Raw genomic sequence first — 25246 nt, forward strand, 5'->3', positions numbered from 1 at the left:
CAGATAAGTGAAAAGGGATGGCCACCAAATTTTGAGTATAGCCCAAAAAATTACAAATCTGCATGCAAAATTGCCTGTCAGTCCTTACAAAGGGACTTTGCTAGTGCAGAGGCTGGTCTTTCTAAAAATCTCAGAGTTACAACAAAATAGATACTATTTGCAATTTCACTTGTGTTTCTTGAAAAAACATAGTCCTCATGACTAAAAGTATTCATTCACTGTGAAGCAAGTAATAAATCCCTAACTACTGGCTTATGCATCTATTCCCACAAGAAAGCCTGCAGGAAGAAGTAAAGATATCACAGGAAACTTTTCCTGCTAAGAATACTCTGGCTTTTTGCCACCAAAAGAGGACAGGGCATTATTTTGAGGACAGAATTTGAATTCTGCTGGACAGGACATGGGCTTACCAGAGCTAGGTGACAGGAAAGGCTTCATGTCTATATAGGAGATTTGAAGTAAGAGGAAGAGAGATGGTGGAGAGGAGGAAGAAATTATGTACTTTCCTCTTAGTCTTAACTCACATAAATTTTTGTTCTGCTGTCAGAACCTTATCCTCTCCTAATGAAGGAGAAAATTTGCTGGGAGATTATGAAGGAAGCAAACCGGCATCATCCTATACATTGATATAAGGACAGACAGAAAAGTGCTATATATATTTTCCTGGGTTACAGTCTTTGTAAATATATGTGACTGTGGCATCTTGTAGAAATGCTGTCTATTATACAGTATTTTTACTTCATCAAACATATTTTATGTGTAATTAATACACTTACATTCTTTCACTGCTAGACTCCAATACATGACTAACCCAGGTGAAGATTCCAAAATCACCAAAGCCTCATTTTAGACAGCAGCCAGACTATTTAAAAATCTGAAACTAAAACCTTTAAAGAGGTCTGATGTAGTTTAAGTGTATAGGCCAAGTTGTTCAGAATTATGGACCTCACAATTCCAATACTTTAAAAATTATACCGTTAGATGACTCATCACTTATGTGACTTGCAAACAGCAGTTGCACAAGTCAAATAACCAATTTTTTAGCTATCACTCAGATTGTTTTGTTATTAGGACAAAATAACATTAGGACAAAATTGAAAGCTCCATTTTTGCATAGCTTGAATCCTAATGTGATTACAAAGTAAACTGATTTTTCTGCAAATATTAGAAGCTTAAAATTGAAAATTTTAAATCTCAATAGTTTTCAGTAACTGTAAATAAAATTTGCTGTACTTAGGGTTTTTTAAAAAAAATTATTACAGGGTGTCTCTAGCATTTGGATAGTATTGCTTTGATACTACTGTTATTATATTATGGAAACAGCATTTTGTGTGAGGTTATTCTAAATCTTTTTCCTCCACATCTTTTACAAGGTATTTTTCAGTTCCTCCTGGACAGGGCGACATTATAACTTGTGGAGTGAGGACACAAGACATACAGTATTTTCTGGAGAGCATGTCACTGCGAGCAGCTAGGAGACAAGGGGGAGATTTAGTTGGTGGACGGTGGTGAAGGCATGGAGAAGACTGACAGGACAAAGGGACAAAGCAGCACAGGAAGCGGGATGGCAGGGAGCCAGAGATCCCATCGCGGATTTCTGCGGAGTGTGTAAGACTCAGGAGGGTAGAACTTGGGGCTCATAAAAGACACAGATTCCCTCCAGTCTCTCGTGCACCATCTCCAGCCTGCAAACTAAACTACCAATGTACCTGTTCTGCTCTCCTGCCACTACGTCACCTCCAGGTATGTTCTGCAGCTCTCAGGACATTTGAGCACCTTCTAATTGACAAGGAGGTGAAAATGAGCCGGCAGGATGTGCCTGGGTGGGCAGGAAGGCCAATGGCATCCTGGTTTGTATTAGAAACAGTGTGACCAGCAGGCGTAGGGAGGGGATTGTCCCCTGCACTGAGCTCTGGTGGGGCCACACCTTGAGTGTTGTGTCCAGTTTTGGGCACCTCAATACAAGAAAGATCTGGAGGTGCTGGAATGAGTGCAGAGGAGGGCAGTGAGGCTGGTCAAGGGCCTGGAGAATGAATCTTATGAAGAACAATTGAAGGAGCTGGGGCTGTTGAGTTTGAAGAAGAGGAGGCTGAGGGGAGACCTCATCACTCTCTACAACTACCTGAAAGGACATTGTAGAGAGGTTGGTGCTGGTCTCTTCTCACAGGCAATTAGGGACAGAACCAGGGGGAATGGTTGCAAGTTGCAACAGGGCAAGTTTAGGCTGGACATTAGGAAGAAATTCTTCACAGAAAGAGTGGTCAGACCCTGGAACAGGCTGCCTAGGGAGGTGGTTGAGTCGCCATCCCTGGATGTGTTCAAGTGTCGTTTAGATTTGATGTTGGGTGATATGGTTTAGGGGCGAACTTGTAGTGTAGGGTCAGTGGTTGGACTCGATGATCCCAAGGGTCTTTTCCAACCTGAATGATTCTATGATTCATCTCAGAGTAAAGTGAAAAAATATTCCTTGCAGAGCACAAAATCTTACCTCAACAATATCCGAATTCGTTCGACTCTCATGCGGCTCGTTGTACTCAGTGTATTTCAGCAACACCTTGTCCATATCAGTGCTGGCATACTGGAACAGTTTGTTGGTGCTGTTGAAGATGATCAGAGCAATCTCACAGTCACACAGAACACTCAGCTCATAAGCCTTCTTCATTAACCCAAATTTCCTCTTCGTAAAAGTCACCTGGAAAAAAAAATAAAAAAGGTCCTTCAAAAATCTCCAAGCTGGTTTTCATTGTCCTTTTTCTTGGTTTTTTTTTTTGAAGTAATGTGCAACTGCTATAGCCTTTGAATTGAACACATTCAGAAGAAAAATGCATAAATGTATAGTTCCAAAATAGAGTATAATTATATATGCACATTATGTAGGTAAGGAAATACACACAGTTCTCACTTCAGAAAACCTGAGGTATGGGTAAAACGCATGAGACATTTTCATTAAGTAGTAGTATGAATTGTTGGTACTGCTTCTTTCTCTGTATTTTTAAAATTCATATTTTCTGTATAGTGCACACATCTTTCTGATCAACATTTTAAAACTTCATCTCAGATTTGCAGCTGAAAAGAGTTTAACTACTAGCAGTTAATTCTTATTTTTGGTAGTGACTGACTTTGATTCCATGCCCTACATCTCCTGCTAGATTATTAGTGAAGAAATTATTTCATACAGCATTTAAGCTGTATAGAAGAGATGTATTGTTGATGTAAACATGCAATAGTTTTGAAGAAATACATAGTTTTAAAAAAGTCAAAAACTCGTGAGAAATGAAGAACAAGCAACAGCTAGTAAGCAACAAGTACCACCTCTGAAATAAGTTATTTTCTAAACACAGATGTAGCATACTTCATTTCATTTCGAATTGGATGCTGAGAAATATGAACTGGCATTTTTTAGTACAAAAGACTTTGGGTCATATTATATAGTAAATAAAATAGGAATGTGCTTTTAAGGTCTCAGTAGGCCAGCTAATGCTCTGACATCATGCAAAACCTAGGCAGTAAGAAAAATATTTGGTACAAATCTATAATTTTCCATAGGGAATGTTTTGACAACGAAAGACCTGCATATCAAATAGAGGGATTTTTTTATTCTTTTCTCTTCTCTTCTCTTCTTTTCTATGCTAACTTACAAGTTCCAGTAAGAAATGTGACTCCGAATAAGCAACTACAATGAGCTGTTTAAAGCTAATTGTATGGCTGAATTTTTCTCTGGTTCTTCCTATAAGCAATTTCCATTAACTGTATACAATGACCGTGATTCTTTTTTACATCTCTTTTTGAAGAATTTTTAAGGTGAAAATACAGTTTTGCTAAGCCTATTGCTTATAAATTTTAACATCCAGTCAAGGCATTTGATAAGTCAAGGACAGGCACTCAACCGAGTTTATAGGTCTGCCTAATCCTGGCACTTGTTGCTACCATTCCTTAATACCCATAAGCAGCAGCACCTCTGCACTTTAACACTGAGGCAAGAAGATGTGTCTGTACGTGGTTCACATGGCTGCTGTTTTATCTTGTAACACTCCTAATGCAAGTTAATGCCAACGGTGACCCCAGACTACCTTAAAATCCCAGCACGTCAGGCCATGGAAAACATGACATTTAAGTATCGCTAATCCCTATTTGCTAGTTCATCTCAGAAAGATGAGGCTCTGTGCCAATACTATGAACATTTATTCTCCCGAATGTATACTGAATGTTATTCCTGCTATTGTCATTTCAGTCTCCTTAGCCTCTGTCAATGTTCTGTTAAGAAAAGATAGATCACCACTAAATATGATTCAAGCATTTTAAAAACGCACTTTCCACAGCACTGGTCTCACTGGTATGCATAATTAATAATAAGCTGTTTCTAAATTTGCCTGTCTCAATGGTTTGTGATATTTGCAATGAATAACAAGATAGGTAACAAAACTTCATTCAACTTCTGGAAAACTAGTCTTTTGAGCACTCCTTTGATGTTTACTCTGATTACAGAAAATTGCAATGCATTTGTTGAAACCCATATATGTATAGAAGCATGCTTTAGAAAAAGCCAAATGTACAGAAAATAAAATGTACTAGCTCAACATATTTTTCTGCATCTAAAATGCCCTTCAATCAACGTTTTCACCACAGTGCTGTAGGTGGAGTGTCTCTGTACAGTATGGTTTCTGTTGCACAGAAACCTCAGAATTTAGCATGTTACAGCTTTTTACCATCAAAGTACGCTCCAGTACAGAAATATCTTTAAAGCCACTGTTTGTGTTTACGGTTAGGTGCTCCTGAACATCTAGAATAACCACACAACTGTGCTGCACAGCATATACTAATTTCATAACACTTATCACCAAAATGATACTGGTTAGTTCCTTTTTGTGGAAAGTGGAAAAAGGAACAACAAATCTGCTAGATATTTATTTCTCTCTTTAAAACACAATCTTAATTGCTTTGCATTTGATTTGATTTTAACTCCTTGATCTTTATAACATTTTCTAAAACTATGAGATGTTTCCTGCCACTTTTTGAATATGCCATTCAGTGTAGTTTATCTTTACATATATATGTAAATTTATCACGCTTTTACAATAGTGCATAGCAGGGAGAACTTGAATTTTCAAATGTATAGTGAAAGGAAACTACGGAAAAGATTAAGAATACTCTTAAAGCAATTTAAAAAGAAATTATGCTTTTGCATTCTTTCTTTATACATACTTCTCTTTACACAAATACAAAATATTTCCGTGAGCGATATAAGTAAACAGCACCTTTGTTACTTAACTTTTTTGCATCTTAATCTGTTAACCAACGGTTATTTAACCGTACTCATCCAAACTAAAAGTATCTAATAAATATTCTAGTATTGCAGAAATTTTGCTGACTGATAAAAAAATAGCATAAATTATTTAAAACATTTGGTTTCTTTTGCACAGGTGGAAGGCAGTGTGCAATCTATCTTTAAGAAGCTCTGACTACACTTGAACTGACTTATTGCTGGGAATGAAGAAGAGAGACACAATCTGCACAAGAATGAGCTTTTGAGTAGCTGCAGCTACAGAAGAAAAAAATCCAGATGGTCACATACTCCTATTATCATGTACTGTATTCAAAGTTGTTGTCCATTATAGTGTCTTGTAACAATAGACAATGTTATATGACATTTTTCACATACAGAACACTAATGAGACTGAAAGAAACACATACACACAAAGAGACAATTCAAAATATTTAAAAACGGATGTCCAATAAAGTGCGTGCATTTCAACACCTGTTCAATACTTAACTTTTTTCAGCAGCAACAATGAAATAACTTTCCTGACAAAAATAGCCAAGACGTGATTCAGTATCCCTGCTGTATAAACCACTACTAATTTGTAGGTGTTTTTCAGTTCACAAATTTCCACTTTGGAAGAATGACAGGCAATTTAGGAAGTCCTTCTCTTTTTGGCGATATAATATTTTATAATGGCAGTGTGATAACTGGGGAGAATCAAAGTGGAGTGAATGGGGGAAGTGGAATAGATAAGAGGCAAGCTTTCAATGTCTTTAAAACCTTTTTAAGCATGTGTATATGAAGCATTAAGGTTTGAAACACTGACAGTTTCTAAATACTTTTCTGAAGCACTTTTATGCATAGTTTTATATGTATTGCAAAAAGAACAGTCTGCAGAAAGTACAACACTTACCTCTGAAACATATAAAAAAAATAACCCAATTCCATCCCTTCATATTGTCTGAAAACCCACCAGTCTATCACATTTGTCTTAGCCCTGTGGCTATTTTATTTACTTAGAGGTTATTTAAAAAATAAATTAAGACCCAAACTGCCCTCAAAACAGAAATGGTGGTATCAAGAAGGTAGGTTACTAAAACCTGCAGTATTTTTGTCTATGAAGAAGCATAAATGCTGATGACTTTACAAGCTGTGAACAAATCAGATTCTGCCTTCAAGTACTGGGGAAACTAAAACACACACACACACACAAAAAAAAACACACCAAGAAAAAAGGTCCAGCTACAGTGAAGTAGCCAGCTCCCAACTTCCTTAATATAAATCAAGGTGAGATTTTTATGCATTTTTGGATTAAATTCTAACTAAAGATGAAACCCACCATATGTGGTACAGGAAAGTCATTGACAAAAGAGGATTGTTAAAAGGACGTTTTTCCACTTCAACTCTGGCTCTCTTCAATGCTATGGAAACACCTCTCAATGAGCTCTTCATTCATAAAAGCAATGTTGCTTGGTTGAGAGCATAAATTCTTCAATGCATTGAAATTTAAAATTTCAATATGTGTGTGTGTAAATGGTGATACTGGCCAGTTGTAGTATCCCTTATTTAGCCAACTTTGTAACAACAATGTGCCTCTTATACATGTGAAGACATCAGTGAAGGAACAGAAACAGCCATAAACACACCTTCTGGATACACTATCTTTTGTCACAGTGTATTCTTTGTTTCTTTCTGTATTTTTTTAGTTTGGGACTATTTTACTTTTATTCTTGATTCAGGTCCTCCTAGTGCTTTTTCTGACATCTCCCACACTCTGAGAGGCTGAGCCATTGCAGCACTCTGTATTTGTCACTAACAGTCATGGCATATGTGCTAACATTTTATGTTTCCAAAATAGTAGTGCTGTGATCTTTCAAGCAATTCAGTCCAGCCAGTGGCCAAATATCACTGTTCCCCTTACTTCTTCCAATCCTGATTATAAAGATATATAGCTGCTGACATAGGAAAATGAGAGAAATGAGGAATTTGCACATAATCCTTCCCATATACATTTCCTGCCATTAAATATGTATGAGTGACTAGTGAAAAAACAGGGATCACTGATGCAGAAGTACCTGACACAGGCACTGCCTGGTCAAGAAGAAATACTGTTCTGTTTGTCCTTATTTCATCTGGAATGTCTAAATTTCCGACAGAGGGATGAGAGAAAGAATGGTAGGCACGATGTATGTGACAAACAGGAGGTACACATGAGCAATCTACCTAACTTCAAACATAATAAAGTCAAGTTGGTTACGTGTAAACCAATGGGTTCTTGACTAAAATGTCACTTCTTGGCACCCTAATCCTGTCATATGTAGAAATCCTGTCAGAGAGGCAACAGCTTTTGTCATATTTTCTCTTCCCCTTCCTCCTATCTGCTTTTTGTTTAGATCTGTTTGTCATATGAAGGGGCCTGGCTGCAACAGTCTTTACAGTTACCCTCAGTGGGACTGGGAAGCAGCACCAGCACAGGATTCGCTCTAGACAAACCTTCCTTTATGCAATAGCTGGGAATGCCATATTAAATGAAAGACCCTTTAAAGAGCAGTGAAGGACCTTCAGCAGCCTGCTTCTATGTTCTTGTAACCCTCCAGCATAACTTACAGGGATAAGAGAGCAGTGATTGAGGCTGGTAGAAGAGCTATTGTCCCAGAAAGCCTCAAGCATATTGAGCTACGACTTGCTGAATAGCCCAGATAAAGAGGAGTTCTAAGCAGGATGCCCTAAAATTATAGCTATAACAAGTAAAATGTTCATGATTAATCCTTATAAAAAAGAAGGGTTTGTATTTGCATGTTACGACCTGTTTTCAGTATACTAGTGCATAAATAACAGACCGAATACTTAAAATAGTGATATTATTCAGACTGCCCAAATCCAACACATGATGGTGGATCTCTTATGCGAATTTATTCTTTGTAAGTAAAGAGAGGAGGGATAATTGGAAGATGTTTTAATTAACAGATGATAGAGCAACTTAGAAATTAGTAGGTTAGGCAGTATCAATATGCTTCCCACTTTAACTTACAAATTATGATCTAAAACCAGATAGGGATGCAAGAATAGTAACGGTTAATCTCGGATACTTCATTTCCTTTTGTTGAATCAGGGAGATAAGATTAAGTACATGATATGTAGATGTACAGATACATACATATTTCAGCAAAACAACATAATCTCTATCAAAAACACAGTAGCTATTACAATATACAAGAAAACCAACTCTATTTTTTGGTAAGCTATCACCAGTTCTGGCAGGTACAAATAGATGTTTAGGGTAAAAAACATGTTTACTAGTTCTGTGCTACTAAAATGTTCATAAGGTAAAGGTCAAAGAATATTTCATTCCCTGCTGAGCAAATGGTCAGGAAGCACATTTGTCTGCATTTCCTGTCATAACAGGAAGAGTGTAACTTCTTCCTCTCCACAATGGCTTCGGTTCTGCTTCCCACCTCCAGCTCTTTCTCCCCCAGGGCTTTCCAAACCATTCCTTGCAAGACAAGCAAGGCTGTGCCTGTGTCTGAGCTGGTTTTCAGCTCTGCTGTGCTGGCAGATGCCTCATTCACTAATGCACTCTCCTTTACTTAAGCTTCTTGCTCACATTTCAAATTAAAAGTAATTTCACCTAAATATTTACCTTATGCTAATTCACTCTAAATTAAGCTCAGAACAGACATTTGTAATTCAAGCACACTTAGCCTTAAAGATAGTGCATTCTGGAAATTAACTGTTCAGTTCGGCAGCTCTCTTAAAACTTTACTTCTCAGGTAGTCTGGAATAACGTGAAAAATGCTGCCAGAGGTGTACAGACCACTACAGTTTAGGAGTCATGAAAACTTGGGGTGTATTCTTTGCTTACAGAAACCTGAGTTTACCTCTGAAAGGAAGAACCAAGTATGTATCTTACTGTGTGCAATTTAATGCAAGTAAGAGAGGGAATTCAAATATGTAAAAGATAAAAAACATGTGATGTTCCAGACAAAGGTTCATTGAACAGAACGATGCATCGTTCCATAGTTAAGCACTTATGTTTTCATATGAAAACATTTCCCTGGGGGGAAAAAAGTCATAAATTCTCAGATCTTGGATAAAATTAATACACCCCATGAGGGAAGGCTCAAAATATCACAAAATCGGTGGCAAAAACTTTTCTATCTAACTTATGCTCATTATCACTAATATGTAAGGCTCTTCTTTCCTTCTACAGGGGAGTTTCTGATTCAGCCGACAGCCTCTTACTCTTTCCTTCTAAACAGAGCTGAAACACAGATAAAAATAGACACATGAAGCTGAAATTAGTTTTGAAACTAGCAGCATTAGGTATCGAAGTCAGTAGAACAAATCTAGGTCTTCCTGCAAATGGTCATTTCCCTCCAGGATATTCTTCCCCTGCCCCATAACCTCACTTTACTTATCTGCTTTAATTTGTTCTCTATTGAGCTGATAACTGCAGTAAGCTTATTGCTTTACAGATAGGCTGGAATCAAAGAAAAGTCAATGCATGAAAAAGTTGGACAGCAAGTGTTTTTTACTCTTGTGTACCCCATAGAATTACACAGCTGTGATACTTTAAAAAGGTTGTCTTACTATTTAAGCTCTGTAATACTGAAGTGTACACTTCCAATAGTACTTAATAACACTTAAGATCCCAGCAGCTCATCACAAATTGAAGGAGATGTTTAAAACAGTATGCAGAATCATTACCTAAACTCAGCTCAATTTTGACTGTGAATCTGACAACAGTATGCCTCAGAAGCAGGGAAAAACTCGCGGAACTAATGAACAAGATGATAGAAGGGATAAAAGATGTTGGATTGCTATTAAGACCTGATATTTCTTAATACTAACTAGAAAAAATAGTGGACTAAAACCAAGAAGGTGTTCCAGACTCAATACCAGAATGTCATTGGGTAAATATGCCCTCTTTGCTGGGTCAATGGACCTCTGGATTTAGCTCACAGACCATGGATTTAATGAGATATTTTGTAAGTGACCTTGTATAACAGTAATACAATATCATTTACGTCATTACACCTATTTATTTTAGGTCTGGGCTGCCCTGCCTGGACTGCTGCAAAGAGAGTTTCAGGTGCTCCCAGTCTACAGTAGACCACAAAAGGCCCTCATTAAAACTTACAGAATATTTCAAACTTATGAAAAACAAATTGAAAAAATACAAGGACCTTCCTGATCAGAATGAATGCATTTTTTCCTTTATGTGTCAACCATAACAGAGCTAGCTGAATAATTTTTTTCACTTAAGAAACCACACAAAAACAAAGTCCTCCCATACTTTTGCAAATTACTTTCCTCTTTTTTTTTTTTTTCAAACAACCTGGAATTCCTCACAGCAGCCATCTCCAGTCTGCCCATTGATATTTCTGCACAGAGAATTTGTAGAGGTCAGGAGCTTCCAACATCAGATGTCAGTGCTCATATTTTTAGCTATTGGTCCCATTGGTGGTGCAGTTTTCATACCATGTATGAGGTCTACTCAGATGGGCTGTTGACAAGCTACCATGGTCTCATGAGCCTGAGCAAGAGCACCAGAGATTCATTCCACATTTATGAAGGCTATATTATTCCATGTCAAGTAATAAAAAGAAAGTCTCTGGTCACATTGGCTGCTAATAACAGGATTCTCTTGAGAGTTTTCATTTTCATTTAGTGTCATGATGGTAACTAAATTGCACAAATAAATACATATTTACTCTAGGCCTGGCAGTTACTCATACTTCTTCCCCCTGTGGCTAAAAGCAGAGTGAAAGGGAATTTTTCGGATTGGCTTTTCTGAAGTTTTCACAGCCGTTTGTGATCACTCACAGAAAATTCAAGCCTCCCTGCCACCTTTGCCACCACACAGTAACCATGAAAATACAGCCAACTGGCCGCTCACAAGAAAAAACGTTAAATTAATGGCTCCTCCTAGTTAAAAGCCTGAATTCTGAACACACTGAAGTCAACGACACTGCTCCTACGCAGTGCAGGGGCTGCAATGTCTAGGTTGCAGTAGTTTTATTTATCCCGAAATATCAAAGTTTCAAATAGGTTTTGTAAAAGTGCAGATCACAAACCCATAATGCACATTTCTGTGAGATTTGCAGCCAGACGTATGACTCTGGCCAGTTTCAATTTAGATTTATTACCAGTACAGTCACTAAAGTACACAAATCCAACCAACTAGCCTTGCTCAGAAGAAATCCTCTTGAAAGGGGGTCAGCACTATTTTTGTCCTTCCCAATCCACTCCTACAAGCACTGTGAGGAGCAGGAGAGTCTCCTACCACAGCAGTGCGGAAGAAGCAGCTGTGATGCTGGCAGAACAAGCAGTCCATTCAATGGTTAACACAAATAGCTAGTCAGGACACCGGGAAAATGAGTGGAAAAGGAAGGACAAAAATCACCTTCCACGGTCTGTAACAACTTTTGCAAAAACTCTGCTATCCAGACAGATTCGCCCTCGCACTGGGAGAGGGCAGGAGAATGAAACTACTACTATATCCCCTTGTTCAATAGGAGTTCCACCCATTTTTCCTTTTGTGTGCTGTACTGAAGAGAATTTATGTGCTGAGGATGCACTACCCATGTATATCATATTCCCATCTAACATGCCTTGTATTGTGAAACCACACTGAGTTCGGACATAAGCAACAGCAAGGCAGTTTCAAGTCAACAGATTTTGTGCTGCTGTTCTTGCAAATATCTTTGCGGTCAGGTAGCAAAAAAGGAAAGAAAACAGTCTCCATCCGTATCATGATAACTGGAGCTACAGATAAACTTTGTGGAATGGTGCTTCAGCTGGTAACTCAATTTTATTAATTAAAAATTTTTAAACTTCTTTTTTTAATTGGTGCTACCTTTTAATCCTTTCTGTAAATTCAAATATATTTATGCCATCAAATAAAAAATCATAATATAGGAGTATAAACCAGTTCCTGTTTTAAGATCACTGGAAGTGGGTAAGTTAGAAAACAAACTGACGCTGGTTCAGTGAAGCAGCAATAGCTCATGGGATGCATTATATTTCAAGAAACAGTCAGGCTGATGAAAGAGTACATCTCATACAGATGGTTAAAAGATCTATCAGCTCCTAGTGGAAATCCAATTATATTTCATCACATACATATTGCTACAACTAAAAAGCCAGATCCCACAGTCTAAGTGAATCAATAGAAATCTTTTCATTGGCTTCACTGAGCTTTAAATCAGCGCACTAAATGCAAAGAGGATAAAACCAGCAGAAACACTTTCTAAATTATGTTTCAACGTATTAATAGAAATGAAAAGCAGAATCAAGCCAACTATACTATGGGGAGGATAAAATAATATAAATCTATACTGTCTGCCTCACAGTGACTAATCAATATGATGGATATTACCAAATGCTAGCAAAATAAACCCTTTTTGCACTAACACTACAGTTGTTAGTATTCTAGTGATATAGCTTTATTCATAATTATTAGTTTGGAAAGCTAGAGCTAGAAATTTTGAAACTCTACTGTGAATGACTTGAAAGATGAGATGTCTTCATTTCTGAATGGAAATTTAGACTCTTGAAAGATATCTCTGATGAAATTGGAGATTAAGTTCTCTGTAAATCCTGTATTTGAGTAAACAAGTTGACACGGAAGTTATTGTATGAACTAACGTCAATAACGGCAAAAAATCTGTAGTATCATTCACAGAATAACTCAAGTTCACTTTAAAAAGAAACCATGATAGTATGGGAGAGTTCGAAACACTAGTGTCTTAATATTTAATAATAAATTCAGTTCAATATTTTAAATCCAATTTCAGTTCCAAGCTATAGAACAACTAAAATAAATATGGTGATGGTTTTATATTGACAGAATTACTGGTTCTGGCTTGGTCCACAGCAACAGGCAAACTTCTGGGAAAACATGAAATGTATCCATCATAATTATAATTTTCCCTTTATGCATGATTCTCTGCCATGGAAAACACAAGTGACTACTAACACTACAAAATTTTAAAATTCTTGGAAAGCATATTTAACTATTGTAATTCATTGTTATGCCTAGGCTGAGTTTTTACGGCTTTATAAAATCCTTTAAGACTAAGAACAGCTTCTTAAAAAACAACCTGAATATGTGAAGAAATTTATAAATCAAATGAATAGAACTATTACATTAATAGTAACTCAGCATCAAGTTCTTAAAAAAGACCTACTGAAGATTACTTCTAAATTGCAGCCACATGTATGAAGAACACAACTGTAATGCTAAATAATATTATTGGGGAGTTTCTCACACTTGTGAATCACCAGCTTCAACAAAACATCCATCCATTTATGTCAAATGTAAAGAGCTGCAGCTTTTCACTGATTTTATTTTAAGATGCTGATTGTTGAATTTTATTCTTCTGAAAACAGGTAAGCAGTTTCTGTAATTTAGGACCATATTTTAACTAGCAGAGAGAATGCTGGTAATACCTGAGAGCTACTCAGCCATTTTATCTGAAGCACTGGTAATAATCAATTAACTAGTCCTGCTGGACCTTTTTAGCCACAGCATCAGAAACGGGGACCTTGTTTCATAACTACAACATGCCAATAGTACTGTATGCGGATTTTAGAATGTGTTAGGCTACTCAAAATCTTTTCTAAATCCAGACCGGAAAAGATGAGGTTTTCTAAGAGGTGGTGCCATTTTTATATGAGGGAGGTAAAAATAAAAGCACTGCAAACGTAAAGAAACGTAAATAATTCAGATCTGTGAAGCTACATGCAAGCCCTCCTGCAAATAAACTCAGATTATAATAGTTCACAACATACGATACTAAAAGCCTGTATCCTGTAACAACTTGCAGATGTGCTTAACCATTTATATCACACACTGAAGTCAAAGCGAGTGCAGGGGGGCCTGGAGCAGAGCATACACATCAGTCTTTGTGGAACCAAGGCCTCAAGTAACAAATTCCGAACTGTATATGTTACTAAACTTGAAAAAAACTTGAGTGTGAAGTTTCCCGGTGTCTCCAAAAAGTCCTTTTTCTTTTATAGCCTTCCAGAAACTGTGTGCATGTATACATAATTGTAGGTAAATTTATATGTCCACAAAGTTATCAACTTTTTAATCACTTATAAGTTAGTTTAGAAATATAATAGGATGTTCAAATGCATTTTTTGCCACTCACCTGTCTGTTACGTTCATCCATAATCCTTGTAATCTGAATCTTTTTTCTCCCCATAGTCCCCGTTTTTTTTTCTCTCCTTCTTCCTTAAAATTATGTATTTTTCCCTTCTCTTTTCTTCCTCTTTCCTGTTTCCTCAAAACAAACCTCCTTCTTCAGCACTTGCACTACTCAGTTCACAGTCTCCTGCATCCGTTCCTGCTAAACACAGAAAGGAAATCAGATGTTATTACAAAACTGATAACTAGTTGAAAGTCATTATATGGAGCTGATCAGGCTTCCTCGCTATAATTCAGGGTACAAAAGAATTATAATAAAAATTTACTGCATCTATAAAATAAGTAACGCATAGAGGAATAATAATTTAATCCAAAGGCTTCTTTTTTAAGAACAAAGCTGCCAAGAAATGAGGAAAAGGACTGAACCACACATTGCCAAAACTCTAACGGAATTAGGTGCCCCTAGTTTTAAATATCAGCCACTGCTCTAATATGAAAAATTACCTAAATCAGAGAGTTAATGAACCTTTCTATACCTATGTATGCTAAGTAGGCCAGCTAATTCATTTCTGAAGGGAAAACAATCTTGTGTTTTGACAGCAGGGGTGATAATGTCCCTCATTATGCAAATAGGATGGACCTTTATTAAAGTATTACATGATATATGAGAGAAGTCAGCTACTTTAAATACAAAATTTTTAACTTTATTCTTTAAGAATATAGATTAGTGCAAGTATTACTCAAGATACTTGAAGAAAACAGTAGTGCATTTTCCCTCATTTCATTTCAACGTAAATTCTAAAACGTTCTGACAAATGATTTATAACTAGCAATTTTTCCTTATAAAAATTCCTGCACCAAAAGACAAGCTATATAGCACAGAATAATAGGGATGGCTGACAATTTAAGAATCTTTTGAAAAGTATTTTAGAAGTTTTAGTAAGTCACTGATACTAGTTCCCTGAATTTTACAATATTGGTTCTATTGCAAAACTAAGGACAGATGTAAAATATAAAAATACAAACTGCAGTACACATTCCGTATTTCACAAAATGTCATAAATCACAAGACTAATTTCTATCATATGCAAAGTATTTGTAGCAATAAAAGGTTTGATAGAAACAGAGGAAAATACAGAAATTATGTTCAGTTCAGTACTAAATTAAAAAGTGCATTTTGTTTACCTTTTCAACCTCCATTTACCGTATTTTTATAATTACATATTTTGAACAGAACAGCAGAGAGTTCTTTTAAATACAAAAGAGAAAAAAATAATCCTGACGATTAATTTAAAATTGTATTTTAAATTTTCTATGTTAGATCCATAGCATCTTAAAAATATTGCCCTGGGAAAAAAAAAAAGTCAGAAGTTTTAAGACAGAGGCTGGTGTTTCCTTATTTATTTTAAGCTCATAGTCTCACAGCCAACCTGATAAATTCTCACAATATGTTACGTAACACTAAGCTGATGTCCTGGCCATTTAATCCATTATTTGGCTTCGATTCAAAGCTACTGAGGTAGAAAAGCTAGACCTGACTCATTCTGATCTTCAATTCTCTCTTGATTTTCTTTGCATACATTAAACCTTGAGCTGGTCAAGTGTTTTATTGCTCTAAGAAAAAAATACGTTAACAAATAAGCAGTCAGTCTGAGTTTTCTAACTAGCCACTATGATATAATTATTCTGCTGGGGAAAACAAATTTTCAAGTAGAATACTTATTACTTTTCTGTACATGAATGACTTTTCATATTATTTGCTGGGCATATTTATAAATGCCTAAATCATTATCATAACACAGAACACAGAACAATTCATATTGCCAACACAATAAAGTGTAAAGGCTGTAAAATATTTCTGCTGCCTTTTACTTCTTTGCAAACAGTTCAGATTCTCAGTGCTTAAAAAGACACGGAGGCGCTTGGTCATATTTAGAGCAGAAAACATAAGTCCAAAACTTTGAAATAAATTGATTAAATGTATTTATACAACTTTTTTTTTTTTTTTCTCCCCAAACAATCCAAGGAGACTGTCTTATCTGATATGCAGTGTTGACAAACAAACCCAGACTATTTTTAGAAGTGGCTTTAAATTTCCTCAGACTGGGTTTCTTTCCTGTTTTTCCTATAGCCTTACCTCTGATACAAAGAGCAAGTTAGAAATGGTGTTTCCCATGCACATTGCAGGACCCAGAGGAGCCTAACAGGCTTTCTCTGTAACAGTAAGCCAATACACTAATCCACAGCAAATGCATATGGAACAACTTCCTTTCTTTTCATTCAGCTGGAGCCCGTGGCACTACCGGCTTACAGCCCCGCGCTGCTGCCTAAACCCTTATTCACTGCAAGGTGGAAGGTCAGGGTGGACAGATTAGAGCGGCAGTAACAGGGTAACAAGGATGAGAGCAGCTCTGCAGATCAAGATGCTGAGTGAGTTCAGGGGTAAAAAAAAAATAAAAATCACTGAGCACTCAGAAAATCTACCAGGAAGGACAAAAATCTTAGTGGAGGAGCCATAGGTTGAATCCATCCCACGCATTTATCAGTTCCACATTTAAGACCAGTTTTTGAACAGCAAAAGCTTTTACAGAGAGTTTAAAGTCAGAACATTTGAAATTCCTGTGATCTACACAAAATTGTCTTAAAATAATTCATGCCATACTTGACGAGCAGAATTTTGTTCTTTGTCGCCTGTGGTAATCCACTAAGTAGACTAGGTTTTTTGTAAGCGGAAAAATAGTTGTGCCGTAAAATATAGTTTAAAAGGAGCAAGAATGATTGTTAGATATTATCATAGAACCTGAGAGAACCTGAAGGAGAAGACAGAACGTGTTAGGTCATATGTATCCAACAAACAATCTGCAAAGAAAATGAATTTTCTTCAACAGGCAGTGTGTTTTCTCGCACGTATGAAAAAAATCTCCCTCCTGTTTGCTTTCTGTTTACCAGTCTAAATTCAAATAAAAGCTTTTCAGATTGTTTCAGCAAATTTATTTCCTTTAAAAAAAAAGCTAGTTTTACTGCTACTGGAAACCGGGAATGCTGTGGTATTCTCTGTAGCTGTCTTACATGTATAAACATATCAATACATATTACTTCATGTGCTACTCTTCCTGTATACTTGCCTGTAGTTCTATTCATTTTATTCATACTTATATAAAGCAGATAGCTAGACTGACTCCAGATCAATTCGATTCAGATGAGTAAATCAAGACATCTGATTGAAGGGCTATAACCTTCAAAGGCTGGTGACGTCCAGGTCAAACAGAATATAAAGAACTCTGGAGACCAACGAATCCCCATGGCTGCTCTAGGACTTCACCAGTGTTCTCAACACTTTTTGGAACTTCTTGCGGGATTGCAGCATGAAGTATTTAGAGTTCCTGTTAATTGTATTTCCTGATGTAACTGCTCTCCTGATACAACTGCATCCCTGATATGACTGCTATTTCCCTAACAGTAAAACAACACACTAGCTAGACAAGTTGAAGGTACACTAAAACTCAAACAGTACTGTGGAGGCTTTAATTATGCAAGAGAACCTAAAAAGAACTTAAAATAATTCCAGAAGCTTTGTTGAAGTAACTCTCCACATAAAAGAAACCTTCCAACTTAATGACAAGGTCACATACAAACAAATTGCACTTAAAAAACAATATAGTTACATGCAATGGTGTTACAATTTTCAGGGTTGTGGGTTTTTTTTTGTTTTGTTTTGCAAAGCCAAACATTTAGGAAAAAAAAATCAGACTGCTTACAAAAAGAGGAACTTCATTTTTGGCGGGCTTCTGTTCACTGTATGATTTGGCAGCGGCAGTGGTCGCTGACAGAAGATTGATCTGAGCCTTGAGACAGCTAATGGACAAACGCAGCAGATCACTTGACCGCTCCTGTCTCTCCTCCATATGTTCAGGAGCAGACAGACACATGCACAATCACACACACACACACACATACACCCTCTGCCCCTTCTCTGCAACACAGAAGAATCTTGATAGAATGGCAGGAAACACGCACAGAGTGGTCAGGGAAGGATATGATGTCAGCAACCACGAACAATAAAAGGTGTAAAGGTGCTTCCTTCCCTAAACTGTTCCAGAAGTGCAAAATGGGAACCAAAACTCTCCACTTCCTTCTCCGAGCAGCACTGTTTGAATCTGCTCTGCTGCAACACCCCAGACAGAGAGCTCTTTGAACAGTCACACCAGGGGCAATACGGAGTATCAAAACAGGAGAGTCAAAATATTTCATTTATAAACAAGAAGGCGGCCAGAGAAAAACTCAGTTAAAATGTGTGAGGGTTTAGCGTTTTCATGGTCGCTTTACAAAGGAAACAAACTTGCCATAAAAATGTCCCTGTTCCATCAAGCAGCTTGCATGCTGAATGGATTAATTGAGTTGAAGCTGAAGAATCAAACCAAATTTTTTTCTAAACCTGATGTAAGGAAGCAAACAACAAAATGCTGTCCAGGTTCTCTTATCATTCTTATCTTGATAAATAAAAGTACCTTAAAAGATCTCTGAAATCTTTTTTTTATGCAAACCTTCCTGTTTACTCAGAAGAATTCTGAATCAGAATCTAAACAAAAAAATCTAGATGTACTGAGTAAGCATATATCAAATACTTTTCTAATTAAAAATTACCTGCAAAAACTTCAATATAGCCATGAAAACCCACAGCAGGGAACATATATTCAAATAAAATAGTCACTCAAATGCTTTCTGTAAAAGCCCTGGCTGCCTACGTTCAACATACACACAAAGACAGCCACACAGTGAAGAAACAGCTGGGCACACTGCATCAAACACAGACACCAATCCTTTTGGGTCTGTCACCTTGAGCTGGAAAAAGTTGAAAGAAATACAGAAAAAGGTGAAAGCAACAATCATCTCTCATGCTATCCAACTGAGGTCAGCTTACGCTGAAGACAGTAGTGGTCCTTCACATTCAGTGTGGTTAGGCTGCATGGTCATTACAGAAGACACAGTCTGGGCCATTAACAGGAAGGTCATGATAAAATTATATATGTCATCACCACAGCAATACATCAGTAAAGCAGAAATGGCATGATCTACAGTATGGTTGTCCAGGCAGAAAGCCATGCAACAAATGAATCTGACTCATCTTAAAGTTTCAAACATCTGTCCACAACACTCTGATTTAGAAATTAAACATAACCTACATTTATGTGTTTTGATCTTACGGGCAGGCTGCCACATGAAAAGATTGGAAGGGAGTTCATTTTAGTCTACTAAATTTAACTCTCAAGAGATCATGCATTTTGCTACAGGAAGTATAAAACAAACATTTGAGCCATAATGGTTATAATATAACAGATAAAATACTACAGACTACTAAAGAGACAGTACATCAAACTGAAAAAGTCTGCACATAAAGAAAATATTTGTAAGCTTTAACTACCAAAGCTTATTCATATTTTCATTTATCTAACCTCATTCCTGATCTATGACATGAGTTTCATTTTTAACAGAGAACAATTCAAGGGCAATGAAGTTCTGCATCAAGACAGGAGTAAAATGTTCATAAACTTGCAAACAGCAAAATCATTTCCCGTATGTAAGTTGTTAGATAAAAGCTTTAGAGAAAACTTGAGTTATTTGATCTGAATTCACATTTCACTATTTTTCCTACTGATTTTGAAAGCATGTGCTGAACTTGTAAGATTCTCTATTTTAACTGTTTATTTACTTGCTTATTTATTTAGTTTTTTTAGTATAGCAAAATCTGTTAAGTCTGAGCTTTCCATCTTTATATTTGCTTTCCACATTATATTTGAACATATTCCTATTACACTGACAATGCAGCAATGAATTGCAGAAAATATCTTTCAGCCAAGTTACAGTCTTACATTCAATACCATGATTCAAATACCTAGGAGGAAGAGGCATGAGAATATCTAGCAATATGGATTTTTTGGACTTTGGCGTTAAACTTTTCTGAAAAAAGGTTGCAAGAATACTTTACGTCCCTTGAATCACGCAACTGAGATCACTGTAGCTTAGAATTCAGATAGAGATATCTCACATAGCAAGAACTTAGGCAATGTAGATGGAAGAGTTTAATTTCCTATTGCTTTGCAAAGTTCCCCTTGAAAGGTTTTTTTTGGGGGGCAAACTAAGCATTGTTGCCAAAATACTAGAGATGATACTTCCTAATAGTAGCCCTACTTTGTTATGCCACAGAGCCTGCTGAAAAGATGGAGTTATCCAGATGTTGAACACCTAGCCTGTAGCCACCTACCAATTTAAACTGATCTGGCCCTACGTGAAAAGGAAAAGAATGACCTGAGCTTACCTTCCAGAGCATGTGCTGAGTCGTCCACCAGGCACACTGAAGGAGGGTTTTCTGAACAGGTCATACATGTTATACCAAACCTGGACATGCTGATGAAGATCCATGAGGGGAGGCCAAAGGCCTTCCAAGACATTGTGGAATTTGCCACAGAGGGTGAGTCACTCCTCGCAGCGGTGCACCAAAAAGGGAAGCAAACTCTGGCAATCTAGATGAAAAATGATTGCCTGCAGCCCAGCAAGAAGATGAAGACCTGGCTAATTTACAGCATTTTTGAAGAATACATGAAGAAGGATACTTGACTGGTAAAGCAAAGAATGCAGACACTAATGCAGATTTTAAGGAAAGCAATTAAGTGAAATGCTAGTATACTAAAAAACATACCCATGGAAAGTTGATTTTAAATCTACAATGACTAGCAGGCAATATTTCAGTGTCTAGCTATCACCTAGCTGAAAACCATGGAAAGCAAATAGTTTGAAGAAAAAGTTTACAGGTTTATGATTAGGTCTCTGATAAACCTTTGTCAGCTAGACAGACATCATGGGAGCCTGACCAAGAAATATGGAATAGGATCCTTGAAGTGCCTGGGAGACTGGCTCAAGCATAACAGTTTATTGAATCAGACAAGCTAATAATATAAGGGGAAAAATAAAGGACTGAAAACTGAATCAGCTAATTGGTCTGAAATGGAGACAGTGACTAGGAATGGGAACTTGTCTGGAAATGGAGCAGGGAAATTGGACTGCTGTAATTTCACCTAGGAGTCTTGATAGTTTTAAACTAATAATTTGATTGGATTGGATTATATTATAGTTAATAGGTGTGCAATAGATATCAGGAAAGGCGTTTTTAAGACATGTTTGTAAAATTCAGTCTCTCATTCACTGAGCTGGAGGAGAATAGGAAGCATTTCAGAGGCCAAAAGACTATGAGTTAGCACCTCATGTGCTGAAAAGGTGTTTTGGAACTACTCTGATCTTGGTCTACCTGTATTTAAACACATTTTTCAAAATGGGTAAGACATGAGTGCTTCTAGTTTGTGTGCTGTCTAATTCACAAATATAGAGGAGTCTCCTTTAGTAGAAGTCTAAGATCTCTGGTGTTAAGTCATTGCATCACCTGAAAGCAGTCTCTGCCTGTGGTTAGATCTAGATTTACAGGTTTGCTACTAGTGCTTGTGTGTGAGGAAGTCTGTGGTGAGGAACATAAATCCCCACAAAGGCTTTTAAGAATCAGGGGACAATTCCAGGTATTATTGGAAACAGCTATAGCCTGCAAAATCAAATCACAGGCTGAACCTGGGCACAAGTGCTTGGTAATGCCAATACCAGTGGCAGACAATTTTAGATTGTCCTCTATTGAAGAAAGTAAGGATTGATTCTAAAAAGCATTCTTTGCTACCAGAGAAGATTTTGGATTACTTTCTGCTTATAATTTGCTGAATTGCAGAAATACAAGGAAGATTAGTACATGCACTTAGGAGGGCTGGAGACAGCGGTGTCTGAACTACAGTCAATGATCAGTCTTGAGGCAGTAGACAGGGTAGATGGACAAGAGAATTAAATATTAGGTAAAACTTTGTCAGGTCTACATACACCTGGTCCCCTTCATCTCCATCCAACAAGCTGCAGAGCAATTTTATGCACTCTGACCCAGGATCCTCCGTTTTCTTGCTCAGAGGGAACTGTAATCATGCCTATCTATGTTTATCAACATGTGTTCTTCTAGTCTAGGTTTGTGCAGCACCACTCATCTCTGTAAGCAGCAACAAATATTTGGACTGTAGAAACTTAAAAATTGTATTTTGAAACGGGAAATCTTACACATTTGCAAATGAAATTTTTCAGAAAGTTTTTAGAGAAAAGAGGAAGCTAAGCAGGAATTTTGTGGCATGAATAACAAGGACAAAACATAAGAATCCAAAGTCTCTTTAAAGTACTGGGCAAATAAATGAGTGAGCACTGTATTTGATTCAAAGACTAAACTGAAAATTAAGAAAGTAGGAATGATGATCTAGGAGGCTGAATAGGGACAAAATTGAGGATGAAGGTACCTTAAAGATGGGCACAAAAGTGTAGAAATTTAGAGAAGAAAAACTGAGATGTTTCCTCATTGAAAGAAAATACGTGCCTCTGCCAAACAACAGATTTTACGTCAATATTGTGAAGGGGTTAATAAAAGGAATTCCTTCCAACATGACCAAAGTGACTGAGAAAAATTACAAAGGTAAAACTGTTTTGGGTTAGTGATGGGATCTTGACAGGAGAACTCAGTGTACCCGAAGCTATTTATTTGAACTATAGAAGCTGATCTAATGAAATATATTACCTCTGCCTAGGAACTGTCCCCTCTTTGCGATGTTAAACCATCTCAGCTACACCTATACTACCACAGAAACAGCAAGTTGGTTTTTCTTCAGCATATACTGAAACACATACATTTAATATTTAAGTAACTTCATCAATTTTGTAAAGTAACCTCAGATCAACATATCCTTCATCTGGCAATTTATTTCTTAGAGAGGAATGATTAGATATAGAGATGTTCTGCTTCTCTCTTTTGTATACCTAAGTTCTAGAAATACACCCTTTTCCCTTTAATTCCTGACCTTCCCAGAAATGTCAAGAATTAAATATAGTTCTCCTGAAATGTAAAATAGACTACCTAATATGGTGGAGAGCTGCTGAGCTGCTAACTGTTCATTCATTCTGTGTAAATGTTAATATGATAAATAACGAGTATAAAAACTATGACACCCGCTGAACTCAACTGCTTGCCCAGAGACAGCTGCAGGCTTAAAATGAGGAGGAAGAAGTGGGGGAAAAAAAAAAAAAAAGGCAAAAAAAAAAAGCTAGGCAAATATATCAATCTTCCCAATGACCATGACAGCTGAAAAGTCTACATTAATGCTTCCAATCCCACTTAGACAATTTTTTTTCCCAAGGACAAAAGAAGATGAAATGTATGTCAGATACATAATAAGGCTAATAGAAGAAATGAAAACACCTGCATTTCGCTGAATAAAGGTGAAGAACTGCCTCTGTCTGTGAAATATATGTCTTTTCTTAATGGTAAAGATCATAAATTAGGACAGGTTGCTACTTTAAAATTTACAGAATACACACAACTTAATTAGAGACACCTGAACTTAGAATACATGTGTTCTGAAAAAAAGAAAAGTACAGTGGCAGTAGAGCAAAGGGGCACTTATTTTGTGATTAGAAAGATCTGATACCTCTTAGAAGCCACATGATAGAAACTAATCCTTGCAGGTACATCATCTGTTGTCTCACGTATGAAATTTTGCATGATCAGGATGAGGCATCTGTTAGAAAAATGGCGAGTTCTGACCATGAAGAAATAAAGTTCATGGCTGTATCTGCTTGTGCTGGCACACCATTACTCATTTGCTGAAGCAAGGTGATTCCTACCTCTTGGCTGCATCTCGACAAGAGGCATCTTTCTATGCTTGGGAGATCCAAACTGGATTCCCACTGGTTTGGAACTAGAAAAAAATGGTAAACAGACAAGAAAGGAAAGATAACGGGATTTGCTATATGGGAGAAAATAGAAAAAAGATGCCTCATGGGAGAAGAAACGAGAAAATGCCTGAAAAAACTGACTTATGTTGTCTGTTGAGGAAGAAATTTTCGGTTGTTCTGGTTTACTGGGATAGCCTAAAAATTATTTTGCTTTGGTGGTGGAAAAGGGGCAGGCAATAGATATATTTCTGTGAAAAATATTCACGTGAAAAGAGACAAGGAGATACAACAGAAAGACATAAGATGTAGAGCATACCAAGGAGTTAAGCTTTGATATGGTAAAGAGCTAAAAGATCTGCATTTTAGATACTAAAGATCCATCTTGAATCAGTTACAAAGACATAAATAGCCCCCTCTAATTTAGCGTTCTGTTCAGCCACACCGTAGTTCACATTCAGTTTTTGAAAATTGCATTAGGTAACTAATTCATACCTTCCACATGAGGATTTGTTCTTCTAATTTTTCACAGAATAGGAATGTAGAGGCTTTAACCTCAAGACCCGTAAAAGCAGATTCTCTACTGAAACGGGAGGTGTTTACCACAGAGGTACACCTACTACTGTCTACAACTACAAAAGCCACAACTGAGCATCACACCCTGCCTACTGAACCTCAGCTGTAACCACTCCATTAGCAGTGCAGCTGGATTTATTTATCTGTAACACATACAAAACACATTGCATTTGGCAGTAGCCAATGCAAAAAGTCAACATCCTTGACAAGTATCAGAAGAAAACAGACATACAAAATGTGCTTAATTTGCAGAGGGAAATACAGTGCAATTTGGTTGATAGTCCCCGTTCTATCCTGAATGAGCGTTTTTTTTTCCTAAATGGATCATTGCCAGCATTGCTCATTTTATTATTGTCCTAGAAGCATGCTGAAAAAACAAAACATAATCAATACAAAGATACATTAGCTAAATCTTTTTGTGGCCTTGAATGTACATAATGTTTTCTCAGAAATGGCACTTT

At 36.9% G+C, this 25246-nt stretch overlaps 1 protein-coding gene across 1 annotated transcript in view; it reads right to left on the reverse strand.

Moving 5' to 3' along the window:
* Positions 1-2488: 2488 nt before the first annotated feature.
* The window catches only part of LOC104279843 (myocyte-specific enhancer factor 2C-like), a gene marked incomplete at its 3' end in the record, with an annotated part of 57977 nt that continues 35219 nt past the window's right edge, over positions 2489-25246 (reverse strand). Inside the window, exons 2-3 of the mRNA XM_009877276.1 lie at positions 14419-14616; positions 2489-2692 (exon numbers count right to left, since the gene is read on the reverse strand). Coding sequence (XP_009875578.1) covers positions 2489-2692; positions 14419-14472 — 258 coding nt within the window. The remainder of the gene's footprint in view (positions 2693-14418; positions 14617-25246) is intronic.

The sequence above is a fragment of the Apaloderma vittatum genome, unplaced genomic scaffold (genome assembly GCF_000703405.1).
Source record: "Apaloderma vittatum isolate BGI_N311 unplaced genomic scaffold, ASM70340v1 scaffold20599, whole genome shotgun sequence".
In the NCBI taxonomy this organism is placed as follows: domain Eukaryota; kingdom Metazoa; phylum Chordata; class Aves; order Trogoniformes; family Trogonidae; genus Apaloderma; species Apaloderma vittatum.